Source organism: Manacus vitellinus, unplaced genomic scaffold (assembly GCF_001715985.3).
Source record: "Manacus vitellinus isolate BGI_N305 unplaced genomic scaffold, ASM171598v3 scaffold_31_pilon, whole genome shotgun sequence".
NCBI classification, from domain to species: Eukaryota; Metazoa; Chordata; class Aves; order Passeriformes; family Pipridae; genus Manacus; species Manacus vitellinus.
In genome coordinates this window covers 3,617,870-3,630,142 of record NW_021940379.1, presented here as the reverse complement: position 1 = coordinate 3,630,142, position 12,273 = coordinate 3,617,870, and the positions used below count along the sequence as shown (strand labels likewise).

The 12,273-nt window shown below is 51.9% G+C and overlaps 2 protein-coding genes across 2 annotated transcripts; both read right to left on the bottom strand.

Annotated features, from left to right (window-relative positions):
- Positions 1-38: 38 nt before the first annotated feature.
- Positions 39-3,846, bottom strand: ARL6IP4 (ADP ribosylation factor like GTPase 6 interacting protein 4). Its single transcript, XM_008926656.4, has 5 exons — positions 3,633-3,846; positions 2,951-3,301; positions 2,397-2,514; positions 1,166-1,235; positions 39-1,023 (listed from the first exon to the last, which is right to left on the bottom strand). The coding sequence occupies exons 1-5, from the start codon at positions 3,820-3,822 to the stop codon at positions 967-969; spliced, it is 786 nt and encodes a 261-aa protein (XP_008924904.1). The 5' UTR covers positions 3,823-3,846; the 3' UTR covers positions 39-966.
- A 2,017-nt stretch (positions 3,847-5,863) lies between these two features.
- OGFOD2 (2-oxoglutarate and iron dependent oxygenase domain containing 2) lies at positions 5,864-10,900 on the bottom strand. The gene is made up of 6 exons (XM_029961216.1): positions 10,844-10,900; positions 10,384-10,494; positions 9,405-9,504; positions 8,220-8,344; positions 7,514-7,771; positions 5,864-6,913 (listed from the first exon to the last, which is right to left on the bottom strand). The coding sequence occupies exons 1-6, from the start codon at positions 10,898-10,900 to the stop codon at positions 6,638-6,640; spliced, it is 927 nt and encodes a 308-aa protein (XP_029817076.1). The 3' UTR covers positions 5,864-6,637.
- Positions 10,901-12,273: the final 1,373 nt, after the last annotated feature.

Here is a 12,273-nt window from a genome sequence, read left to right as displayed (position 1 = left end):
GGGAGACTAGAGACAGACAAGTCACAAAACCCGAGACGTGAGCAGGCGCCATTTAATGGGGTTACAGCGATGATCAGAACGTGGAAACCCTCCGTGCACATCAGTCCTATTAGTCCTTTAACTCATTTTCTCCATTTCTTTTTTACAGTTTGTAGATTTATGGACTTTGCAGTGGGGGAAAGGCTTCTCTGTTTGCTTCAGAGCAGCCATGGGCTGAGAGGTCCAGAGCCCCAACGCTGCCCAGGGCCTGTGCTGTGGGGCAGGGACATGAGTTGCATGCAGGAGCAGACAGCAAGGTAAAGCCACTCCTCCACAAAGCACACCTGCACACATCCCAGTGCAGTGTGCCAGCTCAGTGCTCCCCAGTGCCACCCCAGAGATGAAGCTGCAGGAAAGCTGAGAAAAGACCTGGGGCACAGTGGAGGGTGACACTTAAGGGTGCAGGGGAGAGCTGCAGCCTGAGCAGAGCCACAGCTGCTCCTCTCTGAGCAGGAGGGTTGGTGAGCCTGAAGGGCCCATGAGCCACATCCAGCAAGGAAGGGGCCACAAGCAGCCCCTGAAGGGAAGAAGTGGCAGCCATTTGTGTATTTTGTGTCCACAGTGTTGGTTCCTGCCAACCAAAGCCTGGAGCTGAGGGGTAGCAGCACTTTGAGGTGCTCAGCACCCTCGAGCCTGTCCCCTGGGTGCTGCTGAGCTCCTCCAGCATCCAAAGGTGCATTGGGGCATAGAGGGCTCAGGTGCATTACAGCCACACTGGCCTCAGCTGGGAGAGGGAGGGGAGAAGCTGTTTGGTGGGAGATGAACCACTAAAGTCACTCTCCTTCCCAGTCAGTAACTTACAGAGCAGCTGCAAAGTGCCCCTGGGGAACATGTTGACATGGTGCTGTCTGCGTGGTCCAGAGACAGAGGCTCCTACCTGAGCTGGCACTGGCAACAGGATGGGCTCCTGGCCTGGCTGGTGCACACTCACTGCAGCATCCCTGTCCTCACCTGGAAGGCCAGCCCGTCCCCCCGTGTGGCTTGCTGCAAAGGGACACAGGTGATCACAGCATTGTCTGAGGATGGAGGACCACCAGCACCACCCGTGGTGAACATACACCACCTCTGGGTGCAGCAGCTCCTTGGCTGTGCCCAGCAGCTCATGCTGGTGGCCAGTTCCCACTACCTTGTTAATCTCCTTGTGTCTCTCCTTGCTGACAATTTCTTCCAGAACTTCTCCGTCTCCCTTAATGAGCCTGGAAGACAAGCACAAGCCCACGAACCTTGAGAGCTACTGGCAAGTTCCTGCAGCTGCAGAAGGTGCTGACCCCCACCCCACCCTGAGCCCCCAGCTCCCTCACAGCCCAGGACCAGGTGCTGGGCTGATGCACCTCTAGGCAAAGCCAGTGATGACCTACCCTTGACATTGCATTATGTGATTTTTTTTTTTTTGGCTGTATCAAGCTTAAATAGCACAGCAGGTTTTTCCATTGCTCCCATGGGATTAATGTCACCATGCTACAGTAAGGACAGGTGCAGTCCCCTGAGAAATCAGCATGGGCCAGCCAGCCCTGCCCCAGGCTGTGGGCACTGCCTGCTGTTTGCAGTCACACTGCCTGAGAAAACACATCATAAAAGCATCTCCTGCCACCCCAAAAATCTGCAGGCTTCACTGTCAACAGCAGTGCCCCAACCCCTGCAAAGCCTTTTCCTTTTTTTAGAGAGTTCAGGTGTGGTCCTGGCTGCCCCAGGAAACTGCAGAGCCATTGAGAAACAGGAGCCAGTTTGGGCCTGAAATGCAGCCAGGCTGGGGAGCATCTTGCTAAGCAAATTCCAAGCAGTGTTGGAGGCGGCTCACACCTCCAAACACGAACAGAAATTTAATTGTCTTCATTATGTGCCTTACAGGGAACCGACCTTTGTTCCACACCTCCCTGAGCCCTGCAGGCTGCCTTCTATTTTAAGACTGGACTTGTCATACCCAATTCTCTTCAGCATGATGTTTTCTGCTGGCTGAGAAGACTCAGTTTATTAAAAACTGGGTCATTTCTATTTGGCAGCTAAATGAACTTGGGTTTGATTGTTGTCTGTAACCCCACAGGGCACACACTCCTTCCTCACTTGCACCCAGAGCTGAAAGGTGAGTGGATGCAGCAGTGGGATGCCAGGACACAGCCCAGTGTCCCTTGTGTGGAGCCCCAGTACAATTTGATAATTTGGTGTCACTTTCTGGGTAAGTTACACCAGGTCTGACAGGAGGGGACCTGTGAGGGGTCAAGCTCAAGCCTTTGCTGCTCAAGGGGACCTGGGTCCACACATGGTACTGCAGTGCCATGGACAGGCGTTCTCCAGAACTCCAACCCACACAGCATGGATAGGGAAGGACAACCCCCCTCCTTTCTCCCCAGGGATCATACCTGGTTCTCCCTGTTTCGGGATCCACGACTCTCCTTATGACACTCTGCCTCGCGTCCCATTCTTCCTTTGTCATTGGCTTCATAGCCTGGATCCGGGATTTCTGTTCATCTGTCAAAACTGGAATGCACTGGTCAGTCAGAGCCAGCTCCAGGGCCAAATCCAGGCACAGCCCTGCGGCTGCAGCCAATGGATACACACCCCACACCAGATTCCTGGTGGGGATCAGTGGTGAACCTCTCAAAGGAAGGGCCACTTCACATCCCAAAGGCAGGACCAGCTCTGCCAGGATGTTACTGCTGACTCTGTCCTTCTATCTTTGTTCCCCACTCACACCTATGAACTACATCTGAACACTTCCCAAAAGAACATCTCAGCGTGGCTCCTACGTTTACTGGTATGGCTCAAAGGTGGCCACAGTATGTAGGAGGGAAGAGAGCCTGGGGCTCCTCCCTGTACACAGCCCTGCTTCTCTCAGACACCTCACGGGGTCCCAGGAAGGGATCAGCACAACTCCAGTGTGCACAGGCTTCCAGGAGGGAAACACTGTCATTACCTGGCCCAGAGTCCTCCACTGATTCCTTCTGCCACTGCTCCAGCGAGGGGCCAGGCACCTCTTCTCCCTTGGCTTTCTCCTCCTTAGCCTTTTCCTTTGCCTTCTTTTTTAATTTCCTTTTTAATTTCTTCTTCTTCTTCCTCTTCTTCTTCTTTTTCTTGTCTTTCTGTTTCACTTGCTTTTTTTTGCCATGTTGACTCTTCTTTGTTTTGGAGTCACTGTCACTGGAGTTGTCAGAAGAGGGGCTGGAGGAAGAGGAGGACGAGGAAGAGCTGGTGGATGAAGATGCTGTCTCAGAGGAAGAGGTACTGGCCTTCCTCTTCTTTTTGTCCTTTCCTTCCTTCTTCTTCTCTGCAATACATAAGCAGAGGGTGAGTGGAGCAGCTTTGGCCCTGCAGCAGCAATGTTGGTTACCCCCCTCCCAGCCTGGTTTCTTTCTTGCCTGGAAGACCCTTCTGTGCCAACACTTTTACCACATGATGGTGTGTGGTGCTGCAGTGCCAGATCGGCATGTGGGGGGGCTGCAGGGCTCTGCACTTGTCAGAGTGAGACCAAAATGGGCATAATGTGCAGGGCAAGGTGACAGAGACCGATTTAGCTTAACCCAGGGACCTTCTTCTCCCATCCGGGCCCCTCTGTGCACCCACCCCAGGAAAAACATGGAGTCATGGGCCTTCCCCACCTTCCCTGGCTGCTGCCAAGCTCGACTTGTGTCCATGAGAGCCAGCGTTCCTCTTCCTTGGAGGAGAGCTACTGCCCTGCTGTGAGTCCTTGCTGCTTTTCCTCCTTTTCTTCTCCTTCCTCTCCTGCCTGCTCCGAGAGCTGCTTTTGCTCCTGCTCCGCGACCGCTTCCGAGACTGGCTGTGGGCCATGGTCAGCCTGGAGGGGACAGGGACATCAGTGCCATGGGGGGACCAACCCCCACAAACCTTAAATCCACCTCTGAGCCAACCAGCCCTGCTCCTGTCAAACTCCCTCCCTTGGATATCCCCTTGGAGAGATGGGTCAGGGTCCCCTCACGAAGCCACAGCCAAAAGGAATTTCACCAGTCCACAACATGGAGCCCTCGGGGTAGAGCCAGCACAGGGACAGCACTGCTGTCCCCAGGCAGCCCTTTCCACCTCAGACAACCTGTCCCCAAGCAGGTTTTCCACTAGGAAAACCCTCCATTGGGGTTTCCCCCCAATGTTCCTATTTATCCCCAGAGAATCAGGCTGATCCCTGCTATGGGCAGGCACTGAGGGGCCTGAGGTTGGTGTTTGCAGGCCCTGCTGTGCCCCACAGTCACCCCACAGCCCTGGGAGCCGTTGGGAAGACGCTGCACCACAGCCAGACTCTGGGAAGGGATGATGGATGCTGCAGCCACAGCCATCAGGACTAAACATCCTCCCAAGCTGAACACGGAGTCAATCACCCCATTATTTAAAATGCTGAGAGCAGGCACAAGCCAAGGGGAAGAATGAATTTTTAATATTCCAATTTGCTTTTAGAAAACAGATTATGCACTGAGCTGGCACCCCTGTCCGTCAGCCCGAGGGTTCCTGGCAGCCACAGGCCAGAGCCAGAGTGATTCCTGCTCCCATTAATTTAGAAAACAAACTGGCACTGTGGGCAGAGCAGGAGCTGGGAAATGCTTCCTCACAGCCACCTTCCAACTACCACATCTTAATTAATTGTTTGTTTACCATCCTGACGCTCCCAGGCAGCAACTTGCTCCCAAAGGAATCAGAATTTTGATTGATTTCCAAAGGGAAATTTCAGTCAGGAAAAAAACCAAACCAAAACAATTAAGGGCAGGCAGGGAAGGTCCAGAGGGTGAGAGTCCTCCATGGACACACACCCAGCAGCCATTCCCTCGACCCCTTGTGCAGGATGGGGTCTGGGAGTCGAGGCAGCAGGACCCACGTTATCCAACCCCAGCAGCTGGATCCATGGATATGGCAATACCTCAGACAGGAGCATCCCGGTGAGTGCAAGGGGATACTGCGGGAAGGGGACGAATCCCAAATCCACCCCACAGCACCTCAGGCTGTCTGTGCCCCAAAGCTGGGCTCTCATCTGAATGGGGGCACTTTGGGGCAGCTTCTCCTGCCCACGCGGCTCTGCCCGGCCCGGCTGCTGCTCTGCCCCTGCCCTCCTGCCCCAGCACGGGGAGCCTGGGAAATACAAGGCGTGCTGGCCCTTTAAGAGCTCAGCATGAGGTGCACTGGCCCTTTAAAAGCTCCCCACAAGGTGCGCTGGCCCTCTGAGAGCTCAGCACAAGGCGCAGTGACTCTTTAAGCACCCGCGCAAGGCGCGCTGACTCTTTACGAGCTCAGCAAGAGGCGCTCTGGCCCTTTAAGGATTTAAACGCTCACGGCGCGGCCCCTTTAAGAGCGCGGCTCTTTATCGGCCCCCCTGGGCCCGGGTGCCGCCGCAGCGCGGGGGGCTGTGTCCACCACAGCACCCGGTGTCTCCAGTCCCGTGCAGGTACGAGGAGCGGCAGGGAGGGAAAGAGGGAAGGACGGACGGACGACGGACGGACGGACGGACGGACTCACCGGGCCGGGCCGGTCCCGCTCCCGCCGCAGGGTCCGCGCCTGCCGTCCCCCGCTCCCGTCCGTCGCGCCGGGGCCGGGCGGCAACCGGGCCGCGCTCTTTGGTTCCGGGGGGCGCTGGGACCGCACGGCAGCTCAATTTTGGGGGGGAATTCGGGCGGGCGGGGAGCGCGCGCGTTCGCTGCTGAAAGAGGTGAAAATTTCGAGACTGAGTTTCTTGATGTCGGCTCCAGGCACAAATACAGCAGCCGGTTTCCTTGCCCAGGTGCGATTTTAATGGGCTTTGCTAACGAGCAGCTCATCAGCCGTGTGCCAATGGCACCCCCAGCCAAAAATCCAGCGGGTCCCTCGCGAGGGCTTAAAATAACACCCTGATGCACCCAGCTTGGGAGAGTTATTTTGTATTTTCACTTGCTCATATAGCTAAAGCAAAGGGAGTTAAATGTAAAGTTTTGCTGTGCTGCAGGTCACTCCCAGAGCTTTGTCTCTGTTTCTGCCTACTGGAAATTTGTGCTCAGAAGGGCTTGTGGAAGCCTGTGGAAATCCTCTCAGCCACCCTGTGGGATCAGCTCTCCCTATATATTGCTCCTGATGGATTCTTCTGAGCCTGGGCTAGGCAAACCTCCAGTGATAGTAATTCCCTGCCATTCCCAGCAGCCTATTGTGAATCACCTGGATCTCATTTCTGAGCAGATCCTTCTCTGTCACTCAGCAATAAAAAGCTCTTCCCCTGCCCCTGGAAGAGGACAGGAGACCACTGAGAACAGCAGAGAGTGGTAAGTGTAGGGCTTTAATCACCATTCCTTCCCATTTCCAGCAGGACCTGGGATGCTGCTATTGGCACAGAGGCCAAGGATCTTCAGGTGTTTTCCCTGTACACCTGAAAATATTTACTAAGTCTCTGTAGTGCACCAAAGTGTTGGGGCTTTCTCTGTCTTACAGTCCTGTAGCCCCAGAGTGAGCCCTGGTGAGCTGAGTTCCAGCTCTCCAAGCTCCCCTAACCCTGGCAGGGCTGGCTTTGTATCCTTTTCCATGGTGAGATCTACTTCTTACAGGACTCCTGCATCCATCAGAGTCTGTTAGTGCAGTCTGAGAGGTCAGAGAGGAGCTTTAGGCAACGTGGTCTGCAGAAATTGTGTTTTCCCATCCCCTACCACAGGGCACAGACATCCACGGTCTCGGGCACGTCCTCTTCCAGGGTTCCTGTGAACCCATCCCCAAATCCCTCTGCTTCCACCAACCGGGGTTTGCTGTTGCACATGGGGCAGAGCTGGTTTCGGATGAGGGATGATCTCATCCACACGATGAGGTTCCAGCGCTCCCCGGAGCCGATGGGAAGCGCCCCATGGATCTGCCCTCCCCGGTGGAGCAGCCCCTGGGCTCCCACGTGTTCCACCTCCAGGTACTTCGGCACGGGACTGGGATCCTGGAACAAAGGGAGGTGGATTCATAATTGCACCAGAAAGTACCTGGCAGAACAACACTCACACAGTTGACACTTATCACCTTTTCCCCCAGGGAGCAACATAGAGAGGACAAACTGCACCTCTGAAACACTTCAATGGTGGCTTGGCAGCAGATGGGTACGACTGTTTTCCAGTAGGACATTCCCAGTTTCAATCAAAACAACCTGTTTCACCTGTGTATGAGAGCTATTACCCTCTCTTGCCCTAGAAACAGGTGCTACAGATTTAGCTTTAAGTCTCATTTGAAATAAATCTCTCTCTCAGGACCTCCCTGCTCACTGTTTCAGCTGTGGAAAGATGGGCTGGTTTGTTTACTCCAACTTCTACTACAAGCTGCCTCTGTGCTCTCTTTGAAACCTGAATATTGGAACAGAAAAGGCTTCTATATAACCAAAACATGTAAAAAAGAGGGAAGGGACAGAGCAGGTTTGACTGTCAAAAGTGAATAATTGTTTTTTAGAACACAGTTTATGCCTTGAAACTGGGGGGGGGAGGGGGGTGTGAGGAGGTGGAGGGGAATGGAATGGAATGGGGGTCCAGAGTGGGAATGTGCTCAGTACCTTGTAGAATTCCCCAAAGTACAAGTTGCCTTCTGTGAAGTCTTTCCCCAGTGAGACATTTAAGGTGACTTCTGCATTGTCATAGTGGGAGCTCAGATCCAGGTCCTCGTGCAGGGAGTACTTGACCACAAAGGCTCTGTGGCTGTCCAGGCAGGATCCCCCCAGCTCAGGGTACAGCAGGGCCGTGATGGGCCGCAGGAACTGCTCCCTCAGGGGGGTCAGGAAGCCCTCATCCATCCCAAGCTCGTTCAGCAAAACCTGTGTCAAAGAGAGGAGGTGGGAACAGCTGAGCAACATTATCAAAGCTGTCCTCCTCCTCCAGCCCTGCTGCTGGCTCAGAGCAAGAACTTTAGAGCAAAGGCTCCAGCTACAGGAGAAAGGAGGAAGATCAAGGTGGAAAGGGATGGGGGAAAGACACAGCAAGATCAAAAGGTGAGTGTTCTTTAAAAACTGACTCCTTGATTTAAATGGGTATTGCTTAAAAATACAAGGTGCTCTTTGCTCTGAGGTACCAACTCCCATCCCCTTTCCCTGCATTCCCATGTCCTTTTGTCTGTGTAACATTCCCTCAACCCTTTCCCTCCAAGGGGGTACTGGAACTCCAACTGCTCTGTGTAAAATGACAGACACTTTGGAAGTGAAAGGAGAAGTGAGGAGGTGAACAGAGTGAACACTCCCCCAGAGAAGCACAGGAGACAAATCCTACCCCGTAGTTATTCATGGTGTTGGGCCTGCCTTTGGGCATGTCCGACTGCTCAAAGTTCTCCAGCTCATCCACAAAGGTCTGGCAGAACCCCTCTGTGAACACTGGGAGTCGATAGATCCTCTTATCTGTCAGGAGAAGGGAGACACCATTTGCTGGGGAAGATCACAGGTGAGTGTTCCTGCCTGCCTGTCCAGCTCCACTGTGCTGGTGGCAGTGAGAGCACAGGACCCTCGTGCTTCACTTTGTGCTCAGGCTGCTCGGAGGGCTGGAACCATTCCCCAGGATGTATTTGTTATTTTTCATGTTGGTCCCTCGTTTCCAGGCTCACCCACCCAGTCAGGAGATCTGGCACTGGTTTGAATGACAGATGTAGTGCCAAGGAAGTGTTTTGAGTCTGGAGGGAGGTGAATCAATGACTCATCACAGGCAGGCTGGAAGGACACTCAAGGTCATTTAGGGGCTGTGAGACTCACTCATCTGGTGCCAACCTTCTGGAAATACCAGGTCTGAGCTGCCTCTCAGGGCAGAGCCCTAAAGGTCTGTGTGAGGGGAGCTCAGGGCTGAGGATACAGAAGCTGAGATTAAGACAGCAGGAGAAGGCTGGAAATCGTGCCTTGGACAAATTCAGGAGCTCTGCACAGACACATTTGGGTCTCTCTTTTCATCTTGAGAAAGGAGGAAACTTTGCCTCTTCCCCTCTACATTTTGTCAGCATTTCTGGTAGGCAGAGAGCTTCACAGATGCCTCCAGAGAAGCTTAAAACCCAGAATTCTTTTTAGAAGACTGAAATTATTTCAGCCCAGACTAACCCACAGGGATTGTCTGAAATGGCAAAGCACTTGGGAAGGGAAAAACAAGCTTCCCAGGCTAACAGTGTTCCTTCAGGCTCCCTGGTGAGGTGGTGGCACAGCCAAAAGCCCCAGCACTGCTGCAGCTGAAGCCTCTGGTGAGACATCAGCAGACTGGGATGGGATGGGAAGGCAGAAAAGAGTGTCTGCTCCAGAGCAGAACTGCTGCACAGCACTGCCCCTCCAGAGACCCCTGTCTGGCAGAGAATAACATCCAGTTTGCCTCAGCCTGTGTCAAATCCGAGCTACTACAGACAGGGCTTGGGAACAGCTGTCACCAGGGAAGCTGCAGCGTCACAGAGGGAGATCTGTGTGACTGAGGTGTTGTTTCCTTTACCTGAGAAGGACTCGAGGTAGCCCAGGAGGCCCTGGAGATGAGCTCCCGGCGATGTGCAGTATCGCACGATCTCCAGGAAATCTGGGGCCAGGAAGGAATCCTGGTGGCAAGGGAAGGAGGGAAAAAAACATACAGAAACACAATTAGCCAGTACAGCCTTTTATGACCCTAGAGAGAAATGGATTTCCAGGGAGCCACAAGGGAAATGTGCAGTCTCTAGGGAGAGGGCTGATAGTCACACTGGGGTTACTTCTATGGCAGGAACTGCAGAATGTTTCTGTGTTTTACTTGGGGGTTTAGGTAAGTTTGAGGGTTTCTACATAAAACTGGCCAGATTTCTTATAGGCATGACAGGAAAGAGCCTGGCTCACAATATGGATTCCTAACAGGTAAGTGCAAAATCTTTCCTAGTGGATTTTATCCTCTTGTCATGGAATCAGCACAACGGAGTGACTGGGCTCTGCTTTGAGCACTTCCCCACACTGATGATAACAAACAACAGCAGCACTTATTGCTGGAGGATCACAGTAAATCTGTGTGAACTTGGTTGTGCATTACTGCTATCTGTGGGAACTATCCAGCTGGGAAGTCTTGAGTCTGGCAAGCATGAGGAAATTCAAAGCAAAGTAGCCCATAAAGGCTGTTTTCTGTGGCTCCTCATTAGACCTGATCGAGCCTGTTTGGTGCAATGATGCTTTATGTTTAAATTACTAATGGTATTTCAAGTCCAGTACCAGGTGCTGGAGCAGCTTCCATATGGAATGACCCTTTCCTGGCTGTAAACCAGGTGGAATCTTGCCTGGAGAACATGCTGTGCTGTCAAAGTTTTAAATTCAGTTTTAATATGCTACACACGGGTTTAAATTCCGTCCAGCTTTAGCACTGCATGATCCCGAGGAGAAGAGAGAAAAATAAACTGCAAAAATAAACTCTCAGGTAATTCCTTGGGTGCAAAAGAGACTCCAAACACACTGTGTACCTGCAGAGTGTACACCTCTGGGTGTTTTGGTTTGTAGCACTTGGAGATGATGGCTCTGCATTCCACTGACTGATGGACTAACTGTTTTCTTCTCTGCACTTCTGCCTCAATCTGCAAATAAACAACAGAGCATATTGTGAGAAAATCAAAAGGGACAACTAAAACAATTCCAGGAATTTGCTCATTGTTTTAAACCAGTTATTTTTGTTTCAGGCACCTCTGGGAAGTGGAGTCTGTGCTTTTGTTTTTCTGTAGTCAAGACAAGCCCAATAAATATCTGAAAAGCCAAATGCCTGAGAGGGTTTGGAGAGACTTTCTCTTTACAGATGGCTTAAAAAAAACAACTGAAGCCTTTCTGTGGAAGTGCCAAGTGGAGCTGTGAGGTTTCAGCCCTTTCAGGCATCCTGACACCTCCTGAATTGTCAGTGGAGGCTTTAAGAGCCTTGGCTTGTGTTCTGACAATATAAGCATTGTCCAAAATAAAGACACTTGCTGGGAGGGAGACAAGTCTTGTCATGAAGGGATTACTGCTAAATGTGGTGGAGACAGGCTAATCTGTCCTTTCAGAGCAAACAGCTGTTTTAGCAGCTGATTCAGCCAGCCCTTCCTGTTTAATTCCCCTTCATAAGATTAATTTATAACATTCCTCACTAAAGAAGGAAGGAGGGTGTGACCAGTTTCCCTCCTGACCCCTGGTTAGGATCACTAATGCATTTTATGAGGTGAGCAGCAATTCTCTGGTCATCTATTCATTCCCTTTCCCTCATTATCAGGCCCTGAAGGTCTTGTGAACCAAGCAGACAAACCACACAGATTCCTTCTCCTTCTCCTTTCCAGCCTCAAGGCCAATCACTCCCTTCCTTGCTGGCCTTGAAGGGCCCAGTCCCCTGGTCACCAGGTGCTGTTGGTGACCTTGACAGGGAACAGGGAACTGTAACAGCCCCCAGCACTGCCTACAAAATCAGGCAGTTACAAGTCCTAAGTGGGAAACTTCAACTGGAACAGCTGCTGGACAGTGAGAGCCATGACCTCCCACAGCCAGGGACACCTCTGATGGCAGGAGACATACTCCTCTGAGGGCTGAATGAGTAAATCCTATTCTTTTATATTATTTTTGAGACTACATTATGTTTACATTGATACAGCAAACCTTTGTATTAAGATCTTAGCAAATTTGCAGAGTCCAGGTGATTAGGGAGTTATTAGGATCTAGGTGATATTAAATTACAACTAAAGTTTGAATCTAGAAATCCTGAGAGAAGTTGTATTATAAATTCTGCTTGTTGTGCTGCATTGATTCTGCCTGTAGAAATCCTGTGCTGTCCTACTCATAAATTCTGTGCTATATGAATCATAATATCCTGTTCGTAAAGCTTTAATTATGATTTACTGCCATCATCACTCTGCCAAAAATCCCTAAAGGAACCTGTCTGTCCTCCAGGTGAAATTAGAGCTGGTTGTGTGACAGATCTCTGTCCCTGGCCTGGGAAGGGGCACAGATACCTTAATAAAGGGTGTCCTGGGAGGAATGTGAACCTGTAGGACCCCTGGGTGATCCCATCTCAGGGCACTCTTTAAAAACAATTGGCAAAAGAAAGGACAAGGAAAGGCAAACTAGAAGGGGGCTGGGAGCCAGCTGACTAAATCCAAGGAGGGAGCAGCACAGAGGCCACTGGGACAAAGTGTTGGGTGACAGTATTTAATTCCAGGGTGTTGGCTGTGTAAACAGCTCCCCAGCAGTGCCTGGGGAGAATTCTTTCCTCTGACCTCTGTCCAGCACTGGAGTTGACTGGGACGAGGTGCTGGGGAGCTGTGCCCCAATTCTGTCTGGGCTTGTGGCTTCAGCAAGTCCCAAACTCCCTTTAGGGTTGACCCCGGCCCCAGGACCCC